Source organism: Dasypus novemcinctus, chromosome 8 (genome assembly GCF_030445035.2).
Source record: "Dasypus novemcinctus isolate mDasNov1 chromosome 8, mDasNov1.1.hap2, whole genome shotgun sequence".
Classification (NCBI taxonomy): Eukaryota; Metazoa; Chordata; class Mammalia; order Cingulata; family Dasypodidae; genus Dasypus; species Dasypus novemcinctus.
In genome coordinates this window covers 67,419,515-67,445,209 of record NC_080680.1, presented here as the reverse complement: position 1 = coordinate 67,445,209, position 25,695 = coordinate 67,419,515, and the positions used below count along the sequence as shown (strand labels likewise).

Genomic DNA, 25,695 nt, shown 5'->3' with positions numbered 1-25,695 from the left:
GAATTAAAGTGACTTGTCCCGCATGGCCCAGCACTTGTGGTGGTGTGGTGGAATTAGAACTGATTTGGCCTCCTTGTGAGCTCTATGTTCTGCAGCACAGATAAAATTCTCTTGGTCTGTGAATAACTAGGAGAAGAAGAGTGTGACTTAGTTAACTTTATAATCTAGTTTTATGTTGTACTGACCTAGCAGAAATAAAATAAGAAATTTCATTCTTTAATAAGTAAAATACCCAAAAAATCTCTAATCTTGTATTAAAATGTTTAAAAATTAAAACAGTGTGAATGTCTGTATCTGTAAATGAACTGTCCATCAGTATTAATAATAGATTGCATTAGTCCTATCTTACCTACCTCTTAATCCCTGTGCAGTGATCTGTTTTGCTTAGTATTGAATAAAATATGCACATGGTATTCTCCTGTAGTTATACAATCTTAGACAGGAGTATCTGTAATTAAATAAGTGCTTAATTCTGCAAGCATTTTGAGTGCCTAGTGTATGCCACTCAGCTTGGTTAAATGTTGGAGCAATGTTAAAATATGACAAGAGGTAGACTTGTTCTTGGTGTCATTGTGTAGTAAGGGAGGTAGCACTTACTTTATGTAGCCAGGATTTGAATGTATGCTAATTGGATGTAAATGTAAATGGAGATGTCACTGGCTGTTTAAAAACAGAGGTCTCTGTGATGGTTTCAGAGATGACAGCGTTTTACAAAATAAGAGTTTATAAGACAGAAGAAAGGTACTACAGATAGAAAGGAATTTCTCTTCTAAAGATACAGAAGCCTTTATGTGATGTGTACTTGTAGAAGAAACTTACATCTGAAAGCTATAAAGTGTGCTTCTTACATAAATAACTTTGTAAAACAGTAATTGGTGGGAAAATTTGATTAAACCTAACTTAGCCCCATATTTTACATCCATCTCCCTTTAGTGAATACCTTATTTATAAGAGGAACTAGAGGGATGAATTTTGAGCAAATTAATTCATTTGCTCATAGATACGTACCTGCCTCATTCTGCAGATTCATGGGGACCTAGGGAACTCATTTAAGGTATTTACAATTGGAAACAAGAGGAAATTTCTCTATGCAGTATTTAGAGTACAAATAGAGGCAAGATCATTATATTTTCATTATTGAAGTTATACGTAGGTCAGAGAAGACTTGAATATCTGAAGTAATGTAGCAGTGAAGTAATTTTTCTTCTAGTTAGAGAACAAAAAGGAAACTTATTATAGATGGTATTTAAATTAGCCTTCCTACTACCACCCTAATTTTGACCATTCTCTTCACTTAGGTTATAATGAAAAACTATCTCCATACTCTGCTTTCATACATTTCTGTCAGTTGCAGTAGGATACTTGCTAATATTTAGATTATCATTTCTTCTCATGAAATGTTTCACCCTGACATTTAAGGGATCTAGAATCTGCCCCCAACTTGCTATTGCTGGGGAGAGTAAGTGCGTAGTGTCGACAGTGTTCTATAGAATCTTTATTTGGGCCCAGCTGGGATCTTCATTCTTGAACATGCAAGTCTAATTTTCATTTCCATGACTTGCGCCATTTTCTGATACTGCCTGTGCCATTGTCATCATTTACCAAGTTTTATTTGATCATAAAAGCACTTATTTTTCACTGAACATTGAGTGCCTTTCTCTTCTGTTTGGTGGTCTGCTCTCTGAAAGGAGATATGTCTTTGGAGCACCTTACCAAAGTTGTTTTATAGAAACTTCATTCAGAAATTATTAAAAGCATATTGGTTAATAAGAAACAGTGAAGACTTGCTCTGTGTGTTCAAAGATAGATGAATTCACAGTTTAAGTGAAATTGAAAGTGAAACTTCCTGGAGATTTTTTACCTGTCCTTCACCTTGGGAAGGTGGTTAGAGACATATGAAGCAGAATTGTGGTACTTCCTGGTAGACCTTATCATACATTGATGATATGGTGGAATGAAGGATGGGGAAAGGACTTCTGTGCTTCTTTATCTTTCCTGCAATAAATGAAGATTTAATTACTGTTATCTCTTTATGTGGGAATTTCTCTCTAATGTTCATCAGCTTCTGACTGATAGACAAACCCTCATTTAACTGATACACATGGATGATTATATGTCTTTCATATATTCTTTCTCAGACTTGAGATGGAGTGTTTGAAAGTTGTAGAATTTGCTTGCTGAGAATCTTTTTTATTTTTTCCACACAGTTTATCAACCAGTACTAGTTGTATTTTATTCTTAAAAAGCTCCAGTTTACTTACACCTGGCAGTGTGTAGTTCTTCCTTAGGTTTAACTTTTCTAACTCAGCAAAATAGCAAATGACTTTGAGTGAGAAAGTGCCTCTTATGGTACCTTGAGCCCGACTCTTTAAGGCCTTATGACTATAAGCTTCTGTCCCAAATAAATATCCTTTATAAAAGCCAACAGATTTCTGGTACTCTGCATCAGCACCCCTTTGGCTGATTAATGCACCATCCCACATTCAAGAACATGCACATAACCCTCGTCTGAAGTTCGGAATTATTCCATGAAGTCCACCTATCATTTCTGCCAACTAAATATCCTGTTTCTCATTTTACATCTCGCATTACTGGGTTTAGATTCTTAACAGCTTTGACAGAAAGTGAGCAAGTGGGAGGATTTATTATGTAATAGGTTGGTTGGAGAAATAAAATCAAGTAGGTCTTTTCATGTCAGCCTACTTAAAAATGCTGCAGGTCAAGTCTCCATATGACAGTAAGCCTCCTTCCTTACGTTTCAGCCAACCTGCGGGGTTTCCGGAAGTCATCTGCATTAATCTTAAAAAATACTTGTGATATTCAAGAATTAATTTCTTTTACAGTTGCCATGGATTTGGAAGAAACTTTAATCCTTGAACCATTTTTCTGCATAAAGTGCATACATCATCTTTATGCCAAATCCCCTTTCTGTTTTGTCTTTTCTGACCTCAGAGATAATATCTATATTGGAAATTTTTTCTTCCATAAATTGGAGATAATTGGGTATTACATAAACTAGAAAGTTCATTTTTAAAATGTTTAATGGAACCTTCAGTCTACACTACCCATCACGTGGTATGTTGCAAAGCTGGTTGTGGCCTCTTTTTCTAGACAATATTACAAAAATAAACTCTCAATTATTGTATCATGATAGATCATCTCCATTGCAATAAATATGCTATAGATACTAGGGGCCACAAAGTAGGATAAATACAGTTCTTATTTCAAGGAGTTAAGCCAGTCTTATAAGACAGGGTAACAGATGAGTACATCTCTTAGTGAGGATCTTAAGAGAGCAATGCTTATAGTGCAGTGTGGGGCACTGATAAGAACTGATTAAATAGGGAATAGGTGATAACCCATGCAAAGTCTGAAATGACTAAAATTGAGATGAGTGGAAGGAGCTGCTTACAGAAACATAGAAGTGAAAGAGCAGGAAACTTTGGGAAACTACTGAAGGTATTCTGTGGTTTATGAGAAAAGTTTGTCAGTGCCCTGAGCATACAGAACTAATAAATTTGAAATTACTCTTAAAGCATTAGGGAGTCCCCTGAGGGCTTTTAAGCAGGGACTAGCATGATCAAATGTATTCCATGGTTTCTCTGAATATCTCGCTTGAATTAAAATAATTTTCATATAGTCTTAAGGTATTCAACAGATCAGTCTAAATAAAATTTGAGGTTTCATATGTATTTTCCATTGATGTAGTTTTGTAAATTCTTTATCTTATGCCTATTAAAGGTAACTACCCTAATCTTTAATACCTTTGCTGAGTCTTCTTATTAGATGTGGTTATTACGTTTATATTTGAACATTCCACTCTAATACTTTGTCAGGGCTGATCTTTAAAGTCGTGTGCTTTGTTCCTTTGCAGCCCATTGTGAAACATACCTTTCTTTATGAGTGACTTTATCTTGGCCTATGATACCCATATACCTTGATGTATCTTAGAGATACATTCCTGGTAGAGTTTTGCATTTAGAAGCAGATCAAAGTGCACTTCTTTCTTTTGGGTGAAGTTTGATGTCTGTTTCCTGATTTGTGGTTAGATATCATCTCTTTCTGTGTGTTTCACTTTGAAACTCTTTTAGAGAGTCCTGTCTAGCCATCTGTAAAACACTGATGTTGTTTCAAGACCTTTGCTACTGCCTACCAGACCCAGAGCTAACCCTTATTTAGTGATATTGTTAATTTTTAAAAGTCCCATCAGGACTTCATTTTTGGATGTGAACAGCAATTAACTCTGAGTTTCAATAGGCTTAACCATGACCTTGTGTACTCCTTTCATCTGGAGAGAATGGGTAAGAGTGTTTAAAAAAAAATTGAAGTGGCAAGTATCTAATTTTCAGGTTTAATGTTTGTTGTCTTAGGTCAGTAATTGACAAGTGATAGACGTTGTTCAGTGGAGGTTTTGTCAGCGGGTGATTTTTCAGGTGTCCTTAGGTTTTTTAAATTTTTTTTCCCAGAGGAATTGCTTTGTTCATTAATGGATCTTTTCATTTTACTCTGTTGGTATTCATGCCTACTTCCTTGATTTTTTTTGTTGATGAATTAGAAACGGGAGTAGTTACAATTTTGGACGAAAGCATTTGGATGGATGACTTTTGAAATTGATGTACTGGGATTTTAAACGTTACTATATGCATGTAATAAAGTACCAGCTTTTATCAATAAAATGTTTTCATTTTGTGAAATTCTGTGTATTTTGATTAACTTGTGTTTTGATAGCTCATTCTTGATAAGTGTGTTACTCCACATGTTTAATGTATAATTATTTTTAGCTGCTGATGAAGAAAGGAATTTTTAATTACAAGGAATAGATTCAGTTTTCAACTACTCCTCTTTCCAAACCTAATTACTTTGATAAATCTATTTTTATATCTATTTTGTCCAGTCTAATTTCATTTGTGAAAAAACAATTTGAGAAACCATTGGTTTGCCTGGTATTCCTAATTGCTTCTTTTACTCTCCCTTCCAGTAATCTCAGTATTGCTTGTCTTTGTTTATTATATCACTTGTAGGGTTGTGCAAAATTTCAGAATAAACCTGAGTTTTAAATTGCTATCTTTGGAGTAGATTGGTGTTCAGTGTTGTATTCCCTGTATCATCTTTAAATATTTAAATTGCAGTCTCTCCAGCTGCCTCTTAAATTAGATCCTTCATAGTAGTTTTGACGTTTCATAACCTTGCTCCTCAGGCATTAAATATTCACCTGTTTAAATGGCAGTGAAATTTAAAATCTAAACCCAGCTATTAATCCAGTGAATGAAGTTTGGAGAACAGTTTGTATATGGTGAAGAAAGAAGCTAATTTTGACCCCACTGGGGCATATGCTTGGAAGTTCATTGTACTGAAGTATTTCTAATAAAGAATTTTGCATAAAGCAAAGCTTCACTTCGGTCTTCTCCAAGGGATCTTAGTCTTGGAGCACCCTAAAGATAGACTTAACACTTTGAGGCTGAAGATAGTGTGGTTCTCTAGGTGAGTATTAAAGCAAGGTGCCTTTTTTAGCTCCAAATCTTTAGAAAAATAAAAATGCAAAGAGGTCACTGGTCATTGTCAGATATACAAATTTGATCTGCAAACTAATATGAATCTCCGAAGTGCAAGTCTTTATCCCACTGCAAATCTTCTTCCTACTTTGGTCTAAGTACATTTTCTGTTCATAATCCCTTGAGATGAAAGAAGAACGGTTTTCCCAGAAAAGATGATGCTGACTACAGAAACATCCTTTATGGAGGAGGAGCAGGAGGAAGGAGGCTACTTTAATCTCCTGAACTTTTAATAAAGGCGTAGGGGTGAGGCATGATATATGGGAGAGATTTGACCTTCTTTAGATCTTTATTTCCTGGAAGAGAGAGCATTGCTCATTTAATTACATTCTAAGAATTAGAAAGTAATTAATTAAGCTACTTTCAAAATCCTCTTTATGATGTATAATTTCTCCAGTTAATCTGTCAGTGGCCTTTCCTAAGGAAAGTTTTTAAAAAAGTCTCAAATGAAAGTGAAATAAAACAACTTTGGATTTTACAATAATTTCTAGTACCATCCTATTTTCTGTTGTCTATACTTGATTTCACTGTTTATGTGCTTTTTAAAAAAGAAACTGGTCACAACCCTGTACATAACTAACAGCTCTGATATAAATATATCTCTCAATATTATTAAAAGGATAACTGTTAGATTATATATAAATTTTTTTTTTAATCCATGAACTACACTACACAGTGAACTCTAAGTTAAACCGTGGACTTTTAATAGTACAATTATATAAATGTGCTATCATCAGTTGTTAACAAATGTTCCACACTAATGCAAGGTATTGGTGGTGGGATGATATATGGAAATCCTGTATTTTATGCATGATTGTTCTGTAAACATACAACTCTAATAAAGAAACAAAATAGTAACCAGCATGCACACACATTCGTACATGTGTAGTAAAACTCTTGGCAAACACATTAAAACAAACAAACAGAAAACCCAGCCAAAATTCATTTTATTCATTCCAAACTCTGGCTGAATGAACAGATAAGCTACTTACTTAGTGTGGTGTTGTAGAAGGAAAACTGGGTGAGAAGACAAGAATCTGGAGTCAGATGATTTGAGTTTAAATCCAGAATCCAGTGCTAGTTGTATATATACTTAGTCACATTATTTACTTTATTTGTGCCTGTTTCCTCAGCTGTAAAATACTAAGATATGTCCTACATATCTCACAGGATTATTGTGAGGCACAAACAAAATGCCATACTTGAGTATGCTTCTTTGAAAAAGGTACAGTCTCATAAGCCCATAAATGTTAAATGTAAACCTTGTTTGTTACCACTGTGAGTTTATATGCAATCTAATCATCTCTTTCCTGCCTAAGTTAATGAAAAATCTGGTTCTTTGACAAAGTTACTGAAAAATACTGTTTTTGGAAGATGTGTAACAGATTCTTGGAGTTCTTTGAATGTGGCTGGTAATTAAAGAAGCAATGTGAACTGAAGAATGGGTGTGGGGAGGGGGAGTGGGGGGGACAAGATATAACTAACCCAAGTATATTTTCAAGGCTTTTATATAAGCACTAAATATAAATCCATTTTCCTTAAATATATTTTAGAATAACTTTTTAAAAACACTCCACCCACACTCATCTGAAGTGCACAAAGCAGTGAATGTCACTGCATGAGTAAATTATTCTGGAACACTTTAATGGATTCGGGTTACTCTCAACTTTTTAATGATTTAGGTCTTTACCTACTTTCTCAGATACATGCAGAGGTAAATAATATTTATATTGTAACCACCTAAGTTTTCAGTCTCTGTACTAAGCATTTAAAATGGATTATGGATTATTTTATTTAATTTTCCTAATAGCCAGGCAAAGAAAGTGCATTTATAAGGAAATAGGCTTAAAGAATTTGCCCAAGTTCATGGAGTCTGTAATGAATTGGATCTAGTTTGAGTCCAGGCAGTCTAATTGTCCCACCTTTAACCACTGCTATGCTGCTTCATGCCATGCTTGAGCTCATTGTAGAGGCTACCTGCCTCTCCCATCCTGCTTCATCAGTCATTGGAAGTTAGCCTCCTTTGAGAATGTGAAGATGCTTAGCCTCTTGCCCATAGGGATGGCTCAATGGAGTAACATTCAAAATAATAATTGCATGATCCAGAGCAGAACAGCATCTAACTTACTAAGAGCTCCCTGTCACTGAAATGAAGTAGTTGAGATCCAGATACCTATAGGGATCCAAACAGTAGTGTTTTTAGCTTTCCCAGATAATTGAGACTTGTGTTCTAGAAAAGAAACTGGGTATTTATATGTTTACATTACTGAATGTATATATATAACTTAGGGGCTTCATGTTAAATCTGTTTGTAGTAATCTCAAGACTAGGTTCCATATAAGTTATTTTGGTCTTCAATTAAAATTGTCCTTCATTTCTTATTTTGCATTTACATTTAAGTTATTCAGTCTTCATTTTTCCTAAGTGTTTAGGCATAAAGAAGAGTAGAGTGTGTCAATAGTTTACTTATCTCTACCACTTTTCCAAATTCCTTATTTTTGTTGGACAGAACTGTGCTAAGGTGATTTCCAAACTTTTGATTTACAGGAGTGATGTCCTATTAAAATTGCCATGAACACTGAATTAATGAGTACTGAACCATTGCTCCTAAAAGAAATACAGGTTAGGTCCCTGTAAGCCTCTGGTCACAACATTTTTGTCAGCTGATCAATATATGACCTTGTTTAATGTGTGGTTCTGCTTAAAGACACATTATTTAATTATATTGATTCACGAACATTGAACTCAAGGCCAACAGCACTGTAACCTCATGTCTGACAATGCCTTCTCTCTGTAAGGCACATCACAGCCTTTCTGAGTAATACTAGACAGCACTTCAGCACTACACCTGGGCCATACTAAACAATGAAATCACCAACAAAAAGCACAAAAAAATGCGAAAAAGTGGCACTAAATATATTGTGAAAAAGATACTTGGTTTTAGTATGGAGCTGAAACAAAGAAGTAGAGTATTGCCTCTTTTGACCTCAGCTAGGAACATGCACATTGAGTGACTGAAATTTTTCACTGTTCTGTTCATGTCCACAAATGACTGTGAAAGTGCCATGAGTATTGATTTGGGGGCTACAAAATGAAACTTTAGCAAGTAGGCAAATTGAAAATATGAAAGCTGTAAGTAATAAGAATTGACCTTTTAATCTTTGGAACAAGGTTAAAAAGATCTAGTTAAATAAAGGGTAGGAATATTAAATGTTAATGCTACTTGGGTAGAGGTAATAGAATCGCAAGACCTCTATAAAGTTATGTAAAATCACACAACAAGATGATGACACAACAAAAGATAGATGAAGGGGAGAGTCAAGGCGAAGCACAGCAGAGACCAGGAACTGAGGTGGCACAATAGACAGGGAACCTCTCCACATCAGAGATCCCCAGGATTGAATTCCAGAGAGGAGAATGATGAGAAGAGAAGACAAAAAGAGAAATAGATACAGAAGATCACACAGTGAATAGACGCACAGCAAAAGCAATGGGGGCGGGGGGGGGGGGGGCAGGAGGAGAGGTAGAAAAAAAACCTGGTTTCTTTTTTTCTTTTTGTGTGTGTGTGACGGGGGAGAAAAAAGTGATATTGCAGGGACCAGTAGGCATAAACCATAGAGAAAAGATATTTGGTGTTTCATACCCAAAGCTGTTTAAATAGTATGAACTGGAAAATACTTTTTAAAAAATTATTTTTGTAGCAGTCAATGAACTGGATTAAAAGTTGACACAGATAAAATGAGTTGGCAGGAGTAGTCATTATCAACTGTACCATAGAAGTCAATCCCAGAGTTAGAACCATTGGCCAGTATTATGAATTATTGGAACATGGAGTGTATAGTGAAATTTTGTGCATGCAGTTGGCTAGTCCAGAAGAGCTTACAGTTAAAACTAAAGAGCCATGTAGTCAGGAAGTTGATGAAACTCAGAATTATCTAAAAATTGGCCAAGGTGGTTTCTAGGCAAAGATCCATCAATTATAATCTAGGCAAGGAATCTAAATGAGTTGATGAGCTGTCCTATATGCTGCTGTGCACCAGAGTTAATGGGGTACTGGTTAGGCTTTTACCCAGCAGATAATCTTAACATACTAGGCAGTGACTAGAGAGTGAACACACAGTCGTGAGTGAGACAGATGGAGTTCCTTCCTTCAAGGAGTTTACAAAAGACTGGAGATTATAAACAGATACATGCAGACTTATTTTGTGTTCCATTCTGTAGAATTTTGGATACTTCTGCAGTGTCCAAAGATTGTAAGCTTGAAAAAGGATACATAAAATGGTAGTAAAAGAACTTAAAACCTTTAAAAATTGAGGTTAAAAAGGTTTGTGAACATAAGTTAATGGACAAGGGATAAATGGAGACATGTATTTAAGTTTCTGGGAATTTATAGAAGCCAAGTAATTTATTTTGGAATACATCAAAAGGACGTACTGATAATGGTGTTAAGTTTTTGTAAGTGTGCCTTAGATGGAAAAGGGTAAAAAATGGGTCACAATATGCATCTGATTAATTTAGAATCCTCAAGCTTGTAATGATTGGGCCTAAGTCTCTAATTTGGGGTGTTGGCCCCACTGAGGATAGCCTATTGCCTTGGAAAGTGCTGCGCCGGGGGTGAATACTCATGCCTCTCCACCCAGGGAAATGGCATTACCCATTTTTCTAGAATTTCATCCAAAACGAATAAAGAAGTTAGAGCCAGGCTTGCTTTAAACATCGTTGTGTATATGCTCCTTATAGAAAAGCTACTAACGAAGGCTGCCTTTTGAGTTTCTGAAGGGAGGTGACTATTCAATAACATTTAATTTTACTTCCCTTTTCTAGGTGTCCTATGCTCGCCCAAGTTCAGCTTCTATCAGAGATGCAAATCTATATGTCAGTGGACTTCCGAAAACTATGACCCAGAAGGAGTTGGAACAGCTTTTTTCACAATATGGACGTATTATTACTTCTCGTATTCTTGTTGACCAGGTCACTGGTAAGTAGGCTCCTTCCCGGGACAGTCACTCTCTCCCACTTGCAGATTCTGAAATATTCTGCCTTCCAACACAGCAGTCTTGCCTCTAGAGCACATCAAAAGTATATGTGGGCCAGAAAATGCAATTTCTGCTGGAATTGTTCATAAATATGCATGGACAAAAATAGATTGCGGGGTGTAGTGAGTGAGCTTGAGTCATTTCCACCCTGAAGGTGCAGGTTTGAAGCCTGTTTCATGGCTTGTAATAAATTTACAGATGCTATAATCTTCATTTCCAAGCCGCTGTGTGAGAATAGCCCCCATCCTCCTTCCAAAGTATAATAAACAATCTTATTTTTGTTAGGAAAACAAAAAAGCAAAGTTTAATGCAGCACTATGCAGCTAGTTCTTCTGGGGAGGATTATACTGCATCAAAGCTGGTAATTGCTGTTAAGGCTGTTTTCTAAGTTCATGCTGTGTTGTACAGGCATGTATATGAACTTTTGAATGTTAAAAATTTATATACACCTGTTGTAATTTTAACAAAACCAAAACGAGAAGCCAAGCATATTTATTAAAAAGTTTATACCTAAGGGAGTTCTTCTACCATAGCATTTTAGTTAAAGGACAGCTAATAATACAGATTTGATTATGGATTTTTAGACATGAATTACAGGTATACTTCTATTGCATAAGTAATACAAGTTCATGTTAAAACATTTTGAAAATATAGAAACATGGTAAGAAGGGGGAAAAAAATCACCTGTAGAGCCATATATATGTGTGTATATGTATATATTTATATATATACACACACAACTAAACAAACATTAGGATTTTGTGGGCTTTTTAAATATATATACATATGTATGTATGTGTGTGTGGTCATTTTTCTCCTTTCTTTGGGTTTCATTCATTCTCCTTTCCTTTCTCTCTCTCTCTCTCTCTCTTAAAAGTACATCATCACTGGAGATACATTGTATATTATGATATCCAAAAGTTTATTTTAAGGAAAGTAATGGATTAGCCACAGAATAAAACTTCAGGCCAAGTTTTTAATTCTTCGAGTAAAATAGATTAAGTTAATTTAAGTTTATTGGATGCAGCCCTTGTTAAGTTCCTATGTATTTGGCTTCATAAGAGGTATCACCGTTAGAGTTGTGGTAAGGAAATGTTTACCATCATATATGTGCTTGGGAGAATGGCCTGTAGGTTTTGCTGTATTGAGAAAATATAGTTAAGTGAGAGTACATACAATACAGTCTTTCTCAGCTGCATTAGTGAATATTTGTTATTTATTTTTCTTTTATCACTTTTTTTTAAATATTTCATAATCATATCTTTCAAACTGCTAGTGGGATTAAATAGTAAATCCAAGTTTAGCAATCCAGATATATTCTTTTCAAGCAACAAAAATGCCCTTTTATTTTGTTCATGTAATTCTTTTCTTAAATCATTCTTTCTTAATGAGAACTTGATGAAGTGAGTGGATTTCACTGCTGGTACAGAAAGCCCGTCTCTTAACTTCAAGTCCATTTCAGGTGCCTAGGTTTATAGGTGGACTTAGCTTACCACCACCTGGTATAGCCAGTCGTTCTCAGGTGTTGTCCTTGTTCCTGCAACATCAGTTGTTTTCTTCTAGAAATGCAGATTCTTGGACTGCAACCCAGTTCCACTGAATAAAACTGTGGGAAGGTGACAGTTTATCAAGCCCTTCAGGTTATTCTGATGCATGCTCAAGTTTGTGGACCGCTGTGTACAGGCAGTTTTATTGGTAATCTAATGCTTTCTAATGGAAGATTTAAATCCTAGTTGTTATTAATATACTCTTAATAGGAACTCTTATAGATAACCAAAAAGATATATTTGCCGTCATTGCCTCATTTCATTTTTATACTTAATGGCTTTCAAAATTTATCTCTAGCAGAAATGAAAACTAAAAACCTGAAATTTTAAAAATTCAGCTATCAGATTATCAGATAGTAATAATGTGCAATGGATATCACTTAAATAGGAAAGGTAAAGTGATGAGGAGTGTCTGAGAAAGCAGAAATGGAAAAATACCATATATACCTTAGAATAAAATTCTAAGCCATTGAATTTATACTTAAATGTAAAGCAAGTAGACCTTCATTTCTTTATAAATCATGATGGTCATGTGCTGTTTCTCAGCATGCCTTCTTCAGAGAAACCTAATTTTTCCCTTCATTAGTATACTCTGAATCCTCTAGCCCTGTCTAACTTCAAGTCCCAAACTGGTACTGCTTGCTATCAATTTGCTTGCCAAGAAAGCATATCCCTGCAATATTTATCTTACAGTGACCAGCTGTGGACACCTGACTAGCTGGTTCAAGCTAATTAAATGAAATGAGTTGGGTTTACTGTTAACATTTCTCCTCAGCAGAAGGGTCCTTGGCCATTGCTTTGCTTTTTCATTCTTGTCTTTTGAAGCGAGGGGAGTGTGGGGCAGGGGTTGGCATACCATAGCCAAAATAATGCTGCTGAGACTAGAGAGTTTTGATACTTGACTTTTTAACTTTTAAAATAACAGATCGTCTTTTACCTCTCTTTCTCAATAGAATATTACTTCTATAGTAGAGTATAGATAGCTAGAAGCAATGCAAGAGCTTTAGGGAAGCAGTGAGAGAGCTTCAGGGAACCAGAAAATCCTCTTCAGACATTTTCTTAAAGGTTCCATGTCCTGTCCAAAAATGTTAAACTGAATTTATTATTTAAAATTTTAGCTGAAATATTTTTCTACCACAGTGCATGTATTTTTAGCATAGCTTTTTATCCTTTTTAGTAAGTGCCCGATTGTGTTCTCCTTGTTACAAAAAGAGAACTGCTCTGCCCCTTGTATCTGAGTTGCTTGTCCTTGTCCACTTGCACAGTTTGAAAAATGGAATTCAAACATGCTTAAAGAGAGTGTGTATGAGAGAGAAAGGCATACTTGTGTACTTTCTCTTCTCATAATTCATGGTTGGCTTATTGGTGAACATGTGGTAATAGTTACTCAAATTGTACAGGGGACTTCATACACTAAGAAACTAAAAAAAAAAAATGTGGTTCTAGACTGAATTGCTAGTAGTTTAAGGTAAACTTTACTCCCAGTATAATTTTGTGACAAATGTTATATGTAGTTGAAAACATGCTCTTGAGAAGGAAAATTTAATTTGTCCTTTCTTCTCTTCCCCCTCTCCTCTTCCTTCCACCTTTCCTTTCCCATATCCTCACCTGCATCTACCATAGGCATATCAAGGGGTGTAGGGTTTATTCGATTTGACAAGCGGATTGAGGCAGAAGAAGCTATCAAAGGCCTAAATGGCCAGAAACCTCCTGGTGCCACAGAGCCAATCACTGTAAAGTTTGCTAATAATCCAAGCCAAAAAACCAACCAGGCCATCCTTTCCCAGCTGTACCAGTCTCCCAACAGAAGGTATCCAGGACCGCTAGCTCAGCAGGCACAGCGTTTTAGGTAAGTCTGGTCCATTCTTGTGCCTAGCTACTAAACTCAGAGAACTCTCAGGCATTCATTATCTAGTACTTTTATTGACAGTTATTTGTAGGGATCTCTGTTTTGTTTTGGTTTTGTTCATTATTAATTTCTTTTTCCTATGGATGCAGAGAAACCCTGCTTGGAAAATAAGGTTTTCTTTGAACACTGAGGATGGGTACCAAAGGATAATAACTTACAGTGGTTCTCAACTGTGGGAATATTTTTCCCCCAGGAGACATTTGGCAGAGTCTGGAGATATTTTTGGTTGGCGTAACTGGAGAAAGGCAGGGGTAGAGTGCTGTTGGCCTCTAGTGGATAGAGGACACAGATGCTGCTGAACATCCTGTGATATACAGGACAATTCCCACTAGTGGCAGATTATTGGATCCAAAACACCAGTAGTGTTGAAGATGAGGAAACCCTCATCTGTGTAAAGAATGCCGGAGTCTCCTTAACTGTATCTGGGTCTCTCTCCACTTTTTCAGTTTTTATTCCATATAGTCCAGGGGTCTGTAAACGTTCTCTGTAAAGGGTCAGGTAGTAAATATTTTAGGCTTTGTTGGGGACTGACTCTGTTTCATATTGGTCTTTTATTTTCAGCAACTTCTTTAATATTAAGACACACTCTTAGCTCCTGGGCTATACTAAAACCAGTTGCAGTCTGGATTTGGTCTGTGGGCAGTAGTTTGCTGAACCCTGTTTAGTCCATAGAGGGGTGCAGTGTGTCTGTACCCAAAGAAATCATTTTAGCTCATTTGACAGGAATCGGTATTTTTTAAAGCCTTATTTTAATCCTGGGATAACAACCAATCAGAGGGTCATAGTATGTGAAAAGAACAATGATTTTAAGAAGTTACACAGAGCACAAAGAGCTTTTGGTTGCATAAGCAACTCTTTTTATTTTCTAGGACATTTTTCAATATACTTGGCCATATGGTGTACTGCAACCATAATGCCATGTATCCTCCCTACTAGTTTTTTTGGGGGGAGGTGGTTTACAAATGTATATCAATTTTATTTTCCTTTTGGATCAGAATAATTACCAAAAATATAACCACAAACAGCCTAATAAGATCAAAGAGTTATGTTTTTTCCAGCTTAAAATACATGCCCGTACCCCCCACCCCCCTGCCAATTTGGGTATCTGAACAGAATAAAATCAAATGTCTCCTTTTAAAAAAAAAAAAATTGTTACTTGAGATATGAGAAAAAATTCTGCCATAAATGCCATATTTAACTTCATATTCATTGAGTTTAGCAAGTGCCAATGGATCATCTATCTTTAAATACATCTGCTAAGATACTAATGAAGGAAGTCCATTTACCATGATATTAAAAAATATTCAGTTAGGGATGCATTAGTACCTTTGTAAAGCTCAGTAGTGAAAAGATTCCTCAATAAGGCAGGAAAACAGGCAGAAGATGCTTCTTTTAAACTGGACCCTGATTGCCATGAGTTTGTTGCTGCCCTGGAGGGGGGAGGCCCAGAACCAGTGCTAGGAGGGGTTACTGAAATAAGTAGCAAGACTGGAGCAGTGATCAAAATGGTGTGGCAATGGCTACTGAGTAAGGAGTTCCTGGGACTGAATTAGATGGATAACAGATTTAAAGTTCTACTTGAACTTTATAAATGAAAAAACTCAAGTCTGAAAAATGGTGGCCTGACTTAAAACAACCAGAGTTGTAAGCTGTAGCTCTTCAACCCATTCTAAAACTTGAATCAGTGCTCATTCCCAGAAACCTGACAAGGAAGGACAGTCTGGAGATCTGAGAAAAATGGCGCAACTATAATATCATACATACAACCACTTGAGCCACATCTGCTCCTGATGTTTTTCTTCTGTGAATAATATTTTTTGCAAGTTTATCACAGACAATTGTGAAGGAATTTGACAGTTGCTTCCTAGGTGAGCCTATCCGGTTAACTTTAGAGGCCTGGTTAACTTCAGAGGCCTGGAGAAGAATTCAGATCTTAGATAGAGGACAGTTCTTTAAAACTTACTGGTGGGGAAGTGGATGTGGCTCAACTGATAGAGCATCCACTTACCATATAGGAGGTTCAGGGTTCAGACCCAGAGCCTCCCAGCCCATGTGGCAAGCTGACCCATGTGCAGTGCTGCCACACACAAGGAGTGCCATGCCATGCAGGGGTTGACCCCATGTAGGGGAGCCCCATGTGCAAGGAGTGCGCTCTGCAAGGAAATCTGCCCAGGAGTGGCGCTGCACACATGGAGAGCTGATGAAGCAAGATGACGCAACAAAGAGACACAGGTTCCGGGTGCCGCCAAGAATGCAAGCGGACACAGAAGAACACACAGTGAATGGACACAAGAGAACAGACAATGCAGGGAGGGAGGGGGGAAGGGGAGAGAAATAAGTAAAATAAATCTTTAAGAAAAAAGCAACTTACTGGTGGATTTTAAAACTGGGGGGTATAAAAATGATGTTAATAGAAAGCTCTATTAGTTTAAATTGTTAGTTTTTAGTGTTCTCCTATTTGAGGTATGTTTTTGTGTTAACGGTGATTATTTAGTAAAGCAGTGTTCTTTAGAATCAAGATTGAATTCTGAGGAAGATTGGGCAAGAGGAACTGAAGTGACAGAGGAAATGGCAAGGCATGTAGGTGAATCAGATGTTAGATTGTTGTTGATGCCACTGAACTTCCCACCCCGCATGCTCTGTGCTTTCTATTTTTGGTTGGGTATAGCTTTACAGGATGTCCTGGTAGTCAAATTTGATATCTTTAAAAAACGTGTCCATTCTGTGCTTTTATCCTTTAGTGTAACGTATGTTATCATTAACTTGGAAATTCTTCCTTTCCTTGATTCCCTTAGAAGGGAATTTGGGGAAAGGGGAAGTAAGAATAAGCAGTTTAAAGGGAAAACTGATTTCAGAAAATGGGAGAGATTTTTATTCTCCCTTTAGATTCCTAGGTGTTGTCTCCCCCACCCCATTTCCCATTCCTTTCACAGTCTAGGCCCAAGTAATAAACTATGAATTCACCTGGGGCTCAGTGAAGGTGTTCTCTCTAGATTGGTGCTTTAGTTGTACTGAAGAAATTGAGAGCCTCTCTTCCTAGAGTTCAGATTTAACCTGATGTGTGTTGAATTAAGGTCTTGCTTATTTTGTTGGCATTTTGTGCTTTTATGTAGTTTAGGTCTAGATCCTTACACAAATATTTTGACCCTGTTAAGCTATATCTTTATGGTGCTTAATAACTTGGAGTTTGTCACTTTCCAGCAAACACTTAGAAAATTTCCCACTGTGTGTTTTTACGTTGTCATAGTACCTTGACAACATTGAGAGAGATTGAGAATACTAATTATAAGTATTGTAATAATCAAAGATACTTTAAATCTTCATGAAGTATACCATATCTTTTAAGGTTTTTAAAAAAATAAAAAGCAATGTGATAAAGGTTAAGTTTAAAAGTGAATTTGTGAGGGTTAAGGCTTAATTCACTCATGTGAATAATTAGAAGGCTTATTTCAATGTGATCAGGGCCGAAATACACTTATTTAATGGACTTCAGTTTTCAGAATAAGCCAAGCCTTAATATATTTGGATGGATAGTGTAATTCAAGCCCCTTAAATATATTCTTGGGACATGGTATCTGAATTAAACTTTCAGCTAAATTTTTTCATGTGTTCTTATGGAACAGCTTTAATTTTATCAAGTGTGATCTAGTCTAATGGCCTGTGTGCCTACATTCATGAGCTTTTTTTACATTTTTAAAGGCCCCCTTTAAAATCAGCACTTGAATTGTGTTTAAGGCATGTGCTGGTTGCTTTATCACAGTTTCCTTTTGGAGGAAACTGGTATCCTTTTGAATAATTTTTCGGTCTCTTGGAGGATAGATGATGCCATGTAATTGGATAAAGTGTTATGTTGATGGTCTTACGATTAACTTCAAAGCAGGTCTTTGTTAGTGCTTTGGAGAGGTTTTGAGAACCATTATTTGTAGGGTTCAGAGTTTTTCTCATCCTTTAATAACCTCTGTGACCTTAATTGTTTTCACACTTCCCCTTTTACTTATATGTAGCCGTCAAAAACTGTCAGCCTAATATTTTGAAAATTAGACAGCCTCCTCCTCTGTATTTTCTACCTATAAATACTTAGCTTTGAAATGGAAATGCTCCACCTAGTATGGTTCTACTCAATATACGGCCTACTTATAATCTTGATTTGTCATTTCTATTGGTAGAAGACTGTTTCATGTACCCCAGTGTATATTTTTTAAATGAATTATGTGTATATGGGCTTCTGTTATTACATTCATTAATTTATAAATCCTAATCAAAAATAGTACATATAGATAGGATAAAGATGAAATAAATAATATATCGAATGTCTTACTACTTGTCATGCAGGCTGGCTCCGTATATCAGTTACCAAATGTCTTAATGAATAATATCTTTAAAATAAGAATCATCAAATGAATATCTTAATAATTTTGAATTTATTTTCTGACTTCAAGTGAGACATGTTGGATTATCATGTGTCTGACCTAAGTAGTGTAGCTTGTACTAGGGTCAGAGAAATAATCAGCTCTTCTTTTTCTGATTTACCTGAGCTTCCATTACTGGTATTTTCCTTCCTCTGGTTTTCTCTGAGGGAATTTGTTTTGTAAACTTCCTGTTCCTCAAGTGGGAATTATTTTAAATAAAGATAGATTATCCAATCTAATATTCCAAATCCATTTAACCTAGCATTTGTAAAATGAATTATGTCCAGGCTAGGTGCAAATGCCATTCATTGCCTGTCTCTTCTCTTTGAGGGATGCTCCATCTTCCCTCAGGAAAGTATGGAATGCATGGAGAAACAGTTAGGCTTATCAGGGCAGTGCATATATGTTCAATGAATAAGAAATACTTTAGAGGTTAAAACACATATATATATATATATATTTTATTTTCAATGATACTTTAATATTTCTCCAATTGTGATACATTATCATGTACACTCTCCGGGTTACTCTGGAAACTGCTAGCTTGGTTTCCATGTTAAAATAGACTGCCATTTTAAAATAACCATTTATAAAATATGGCTCTCGAGCTACAGACAGACCCATCAGAAATGTATAGTCCTGGTGAGGAAATGTGGGTCTTTGTGTCTGAGGTGCTTGCCATTTTCTTTCATAACTGCCATTTATAGTTTGCCAGCTGCTACTGGACTTGGGGTAGGTGTGTGGGGCCCACCCACAGCTCAGCCAGGCAGGGAGATTCAGCATTACCTTATCCTTGTCTGCTGCATCCAGTTTGCCTTCCTGCTCTCTGTTGAGATGGAGGGGGGGCCAACATACTGAAAAAAGGGTAACTTGGCTTAAATTCCAAAGGATTGAATTTTCTCTAAAATGGGGGATGAGTGAAGAAATCAGTGAGGACCACGGTATCATATAGAACTTCATAAGTAGAGCAAATATGGGGCCCATTGGGAGAGTTCTCAGAAGACCTCATATCAAAGTCCTAGACTTCTTGGGGTAGAGAGTGGGGAATGCAATTCATTTCTGAGGTTTGCAATTCATTTCTGGGGCAGGGTTTTTTCCTACCCTGTCTTAAAAAAAAAAAACAAAAAAAAAACTGAAAATTTGTTCAGGAGATTCTGTTACTGGGCTTTTGGTGGTGGTTTTAAGCCAGATTTGGCAGAGTGTCACAGTCCTTACCAGGGACCAAATAATGGGTGTATATGGTATGCCTCTACTTTAAAGGAATTGATGGGGGTGTTCTCTGCATTCTGGGCCTTTAACACTTTGGAAGGAGACCTCAAAATGCTCTTCTCTTCTACAGGTAGCACATGTCAGATCCATTCTGTGTTGCTGATTCCAGCAATTTTAAGAAACTTTGCATAACAGATTATTGTATGGCTGGGATATCAGAGATAAAGATGCACACAAATTAGGATTTGTGATTTTTATTCTTGAGTTTGAAGGCATGATCTCCTTGACTGTGTTCATCACCTCTAAAAAACAAAGCCCTCCCACTTTTGTACACTTTTCACACACGTGCTTTGTCATGCAAGTGCACGTAGGTGCACCCAACCCTTCTTCCTGCTGGTTTTCATTTAGATTAAGTAGATGAGGATAATTTGCCTAGATCCCTTTGTTAACTTATTTGCCTTTATTGAGTGAACAGATACTTACTATATACCTGCGGTGATCTAGGCCTGTGTCCCATGCTTGCTGGTCCCGTGAGGGGTGAAACGTGTCCATGAGCTTAAGAGAATAGTGGGGCAAACAGATGGGCCTCCTTTGTCATTGTGATCTGTTCAGCTTCCTTAACGCTTTGCATTGCATCAGTTCAGTCCTTTCATTTCATTTTTACAAAACTCAACAAAATGCCCAGTGGAGATTGGGGGAACAGGGATGTGTAGAGACAATTTTCTTTTTCCAGTTCTGATAGACCCAAAGAGATGTGTTTTTGATTTTATAAAACTAAAGGGAATTGCTTTTTCATGTGTATCGTAGCCTGATTTGATGTCATAGTTCAGACTATAAGGTTGAGAGGTTTTTTTCTCCGTAAACTACCTTTCACAGGTGTTAAAAGAAATTTAAAATGTTGCCTCACTGATTCAGGGTTTTATTTGGAGGGTATTGGGCTTTATTAGGATGGTTACATGGACTACTGTGCATTGAGTTATGCTTTCTTCCTCTGAAAAAATTTAAGTAGTGGGTAAACACTGGGAATTTGGGACATCAGAATAGCCTCTTTGAAACTGATAAAGCAAAAAAGAATTTAAAAAGGTAAAATAAATTTTAATTTTTGAAATAAGCAAAGGATGAAGGGTATGAAAGAATATCTACCCTTTTAGTCCCCCAACCACTTTCATTAAAAAATTTTAAGAGCAGCTCACGTTGGCTTGTTTTCTACCTGGCTTCTTACATCTTAAATAGGGCTGCACTACCTGAGGTGGAGTTTAAAATGTAGGCTCAGGTTCAGGATCTGAACTCTCCTGCCTTTATTGAGCACTAGAGCAGGGAAACTTCTTTTTTCCTTCTCTGGACTTGAGCTGAGCACAACTGAGAAATGGGAGGCTTTGCCGAGGTTGTCTGTAAGGTTCTTTCTACCTATAATTATACCTCTCTGATTCTCAGAGATTAAAGTCCTTCAAAGTTGGGCGGTTAAAGGGAAATGTATAGAATTCCATAGACTGCAGAGTTTACATTTCAACCCCACCATTTACTAGCCACGTGGTCTTAGGTCCTTTAGCATCCCCAGGAACTAATAGAGTTGTGAAAAATGAACTGCAAAATGAAGTACATCATATGTCCATGTAGAACATTTACTTGGAACTTGCCTGGCAAATGATGAGAGGCCAAATGTTAACTATTCCAGAACTGCAAGGGGGAAACCTCCACATTTCCTGTCTATGGTTTTCTGTCCGCCCACCCCACCCCGTTTTCCCTGCAAGGTATTGACTCTTATAGAGATACACTGTATCCATCGGGAATGTTAGTGTCCAGTGACAGTGCATACCCTTTTTCTCAGGAATGTGAAAAAACCCACTCTGAGACTTCACAGATATTTAGCATACACATATCCCCTTGGAAGATGGCAATAACAAGCCCAACTTTCTTGAACATTAAGGGGAAAAAGTAAAAACTGAAGTTTGCTAAATGTGTTTTGCAGGTTGGACAATCTGCTCAATATGGCTTATGGAGTAAAGAGGTAATGATAGAGGTTCATGATACTCATTCTTTCCCACAATTGATTAGTTTGATTTTGGAAGTGATATTTATCACCCCTCATAAGTTTGTTTTTGGGTTTTCTTTTGCATGTACAACCTAATGAAAAGCTTCTTTTTGAAGCACGGTTGACTCAAGGAACATTTTTATACCACTGGATGCCACCTGGTCTTTTAAAAAACCATTATTTGTTTCATATTGCATTGCAATGTTATAGCATGTTTACGTATGTCTTAGTCCTTCCCTAATCCTGCTTAATTCATAAAGCCAGCTCTAAATGTATTTCATTGATTGTGTGGGTAATATTGTTCAATACAGCATATACTGGCCATTTCATAACTTAATGCCTTGATAATATAGCATGCACTGCAAGCCACACAGACTTGTTTGAAACATCAAATAGTTGTATAGATCTGTTGGGGGATGGGGATTACTAAAATTCTTGGTGTAGAAAAGGGAAAAGAAATATTACTGCAACCAACCTGTTTTTATTTTACGTGTGTGTTTGTTTCCTCTTTTGTTTAGTAGGTTTTCTCCAATGACCATTGATGGAATGACCAGTTTGGCTGGAATTAATATCCCTGGGCACCCAGGAACAGGGTGGTGTATTTTTGTGTACAACCTGGCTCCTGACGCAGATGAGAGTATCCTGTGGCAAATGTTTGGGCCTTTTGGAGCTGTCACCAACGTGAAGGTCATCCGTGACTTTAACACCAATAAATGCAAAGGTTTTGGATTTGTGACTATGACAAACTATGATGAGGCTGCCATGGCGATAGCTAGCCTCAATGGATATCGTCTGGGAGACAGAGTACTGCAGGTCTCCTTTAAGACAAACAAAACGCACAAAGCCTAATGAGCTCTTGTCCTCAGTCCATTTATATATGAAAACTATACAACAAAGGCAAGTTAAGAGAAACTTTATACATTAGTAAATGTCTTTGTAAGTCAGTGTTGAGATGGGGATAAAACGACTACTTAGCATCCTAAGAAATATGTGAGATTTTTTATTGCTAGTATTTGAATTAAAACTTCTTAAATATCTTTTATGTTTGAATATGGACAAGAGGTACAGGGTTTTTACCTGTCACATTGCATTCTATTGCCTTCTTTGAAGAAGGTGGACCTTTTAAAGTGTTTCAGCTAAGGGAAGACATTTCTTTTCCTTTTACATTAACTGCCTTGAACCTGTGAGTAAATATTGAGGCTTTGTGTTGTAATTCCTCAGTTGGTTGTGTCTTTCCCCCCCCCTCTTTTTTTCCTTTTTTCTGATTAGCTTTGTGTTTGGTTTACATTTAAAAGCATTGCTGTTATGTCCGTTTAAGAAAAGTATTTTGAAGTTTACATTTTTATTTATAAAGTTAAAAACAGTATTTATTTTGTAATTATGATTTGGGTTGGGGAAGGGGGGGGCTACATTATAAACGCTTATTGTAAGAATACTGGAGAACTTTTCGTAAAGCAGTACCTTGCCAAAGAGATAAGAGCCTCTTTGATGTGGGTTTAAAAAAAGCATCTATTTTTATAAAAAAGAAAATTTGGAGAAACTTTTTACTGGTCCTGGAACAAATATTTTGACTTGAATACTTTGAGAAATCTCTTCATATGACACCTAGTGAGCTTTTAAAATTTACCAGGAAATTTGCAGTGGTTGGAAAATTTAGAAAGATTTATGATGTAGAAAATACTTTTGAGATCTTTGTATGAAAGGAGTAGAATCAGTGGGGGAAACACTGCTGGTTTCATTTTTGTAATCACCAGTGGAGCGTCTGATCATCCTGGTTATTATGTGGTAGGTGGCTCACATTGATTTGTGATTTTGAAACAAATAAAAAAAATTTACAAAAGAATATATAAGAGCAGGCAAGAAATTTAAATTACCAAGAGATGGGGGAAAAATCTGTTCTTCCTAAAGAAATCCCTTCAGATAGAGCTCATGGTGTTTAGTGATGTACTTGCAGTATTGTTTGAAGAATTGTTTTGTCTTAAGGAAAAAAGACGTTGCACATGATTTGTACTGCAGCAAATCAGCAAAAGTGATCTGAGTTGGATATATTTGAAGGTATTTTGAAAGTTACGTTCAAGGCTAACACCTGAGCTTTGTGTAATGTAAATAAGACCTTGTGTTTATGAACCTTTCAGCTAATTTGATTTTTTTTTCCCTTACATGCCAAGTGATGTTCAGGTTTTGAATGTTTTTGTATCAGTTTTTTCCTTTGTAAATGGCATTAACATTGTTACTTGAGGTCTTGCTTAATCACTTTTGTTGTCCTGAGGACTTGAATTTACAGTGCATCAGATTTGTTGCTAATTTTGTCTGTAGATAGTCTAGCTTCAGCTGTTTATGGTGATGCTACATTTTCGTTATAAATATGTTTGTGGTAAAAAAAAAAATGAGTATAACCATAGGTTTTGAACAAATTTCCTTACATTTTTCATACAAAAGTCATAAATATCTGTATGCTATTGAAATTTAACTTTGTATGATGCTTAAACCACTATTTGGGGAAATAATAAAATAAGTCTTTACCATGTATGAAAGAAATTTTAAAAAATACAAAATATTTTCTGATTAGCATCTAGCTTATAATAAATTTTCAAAAAAGCTGAAGGCAGAAAATGCCTTCATCAGGATGCACTGAGAACTATATAGTTAAATCCTGCTTTTTGTATAAACTGAGATGCTCACATGCTTCCCCTTAGAACAGGCAATGTGCTATGCATAACATAGTTGTACATTATCTTTGCAGTTGCTTTGAGTTTTATTTTTTATTATTTAAAATTGTAGTTATAAAATTTTTCAGTATAGTACAGTACATATACTGTGAGGCGCGTGCTAAAGTGAATAAGCGAGTTTTCATGCTGACCCACTCAATGCTATTCAGAAATCAATTGGCTTAGCACTTTCTCATATCCTTAGGTGCATTTAGATTGTCAGTTAACCTTCTGCGTTAAAAAAAAAAAAACTAAAAAAAAACTAAAAAATAAATACATGTATATACTTAAAAAAAAATAAGGTTTCCCTCGTGGGAAAACAGCAGCTACATGCTTCTTTCCTATACTACTGTAGCAAACCAAGGCATTGATGAGAGGGCATGCAAATTGTGCTTCACTTTACAGTGTTTATCAGAGCACTTAATAAAATGTAAGGCTGGTATTTATTTGAAGTTGTACAGTATGACTTAATTCACATCTGTTGGAATAGAAAATATATTCTGTTGAGTATTTAAGAGGCTGTACATGTTTTATTTTGTGTTTGGATTCTTTGTACTTTTTCATGTTCAGTACATCAATAAACAAAGTTGAAGGGAAAGAACAGTGTGGTGAGTAGGTCTTTGTACACATTTGGGGAACTCCTGTGCTCAGTCCAACAAGTAAACTTGCTCTCTTGAGTTAAAGAGGATCTTTCAGAACTTTAGTTGAAAGCAGTGCTAAAGATTCTAAAAGGCAAGGTATTTGAAGTGGAAAGTGCAAAAAATTTTTGACTGAACAACACCTTCTGATTAGTAAACTTTCACATATTCCTCAATGAATAAGTTTTATAAGCACATGCTTTCACCTGCTAGTCATAAAGTTTGGGAATTCGGATGCTGACATCGTTTTATAGCTCTGATTTAACCTTCAACCTTTTGCACAAATGGGAATTGACCTCACACATTTACTTGAGCCAAAGAGAAACCAAACAGAAGAAAGATAATTTACTCTCTTTCCTCTTATTCTCCTTTCACTGGCAAGATGTATCTTAGCCATGGGGTTAAATGTTGGTGTGTGAAACTATTTTCCTTGTACAAGTGCCAGATTGTCAAGGGATTCTTCTCTAAATCAGAAACTTGGTTTTCATTAGATTAGGATTGCTGTGTTTATTATTAGCTCGTGTACAAATCATGCTTCTTTTCAACCCCAAGTTTCATTACATGTTCAACACTTGTAACAAATCTTTAACACATCTGTAGGGGAAGAAAAAGATTTCTTGCTCATCTTTTATGCAGGGATTCTACTTCTGTAGAA

General features: G+C 36.3%; 1 protein-coding gene across 37 annotated transcripts in view; it reads left to right on the top strand.

Moving 5' to 3' along the window:
* Window positions 1-25,003, top strand: part of ELAVL2 (ELAV like RNA binding protein 2) — a 137,470-nt gene extending 112,467 nt beyond the window's left edge. For 15 of the 37 annotated variants that reach the window (XM_071216793.1, XM_071216772.1, XM_071216771.1 and 12 more), the window contains 4 exons: window positions 10,377-10,530; window positions 13,759-13,984; window positions 21,632-21,670; window positions 22,216-25,003. In XM_071216793.1, the coding sequence (XP_071072894.1) occupies window positions 10,377-10,530; window positions 13,759-13,984; window positions 21,632-21,670; window positions 22,216-22,543 (747 nt within the window). In that variant the 3' untranslated portion in view covers window positions 22,544-25,003. Of the gene's footprint in view, window positions 1-10,376; window positions 10,531-13,758; window positions 13,985-21,631; window positions 21,671-22,212 lie in introns of all 37 variants that reach the window. The other 22 variants (XM_012526611.4, XM_071216779.1, XM_058301947.2 and 19 more) reach the window with 3 other exon arrangements.
* Window positions 25,004-25,695: the final 692 nt, after the last annotated feature.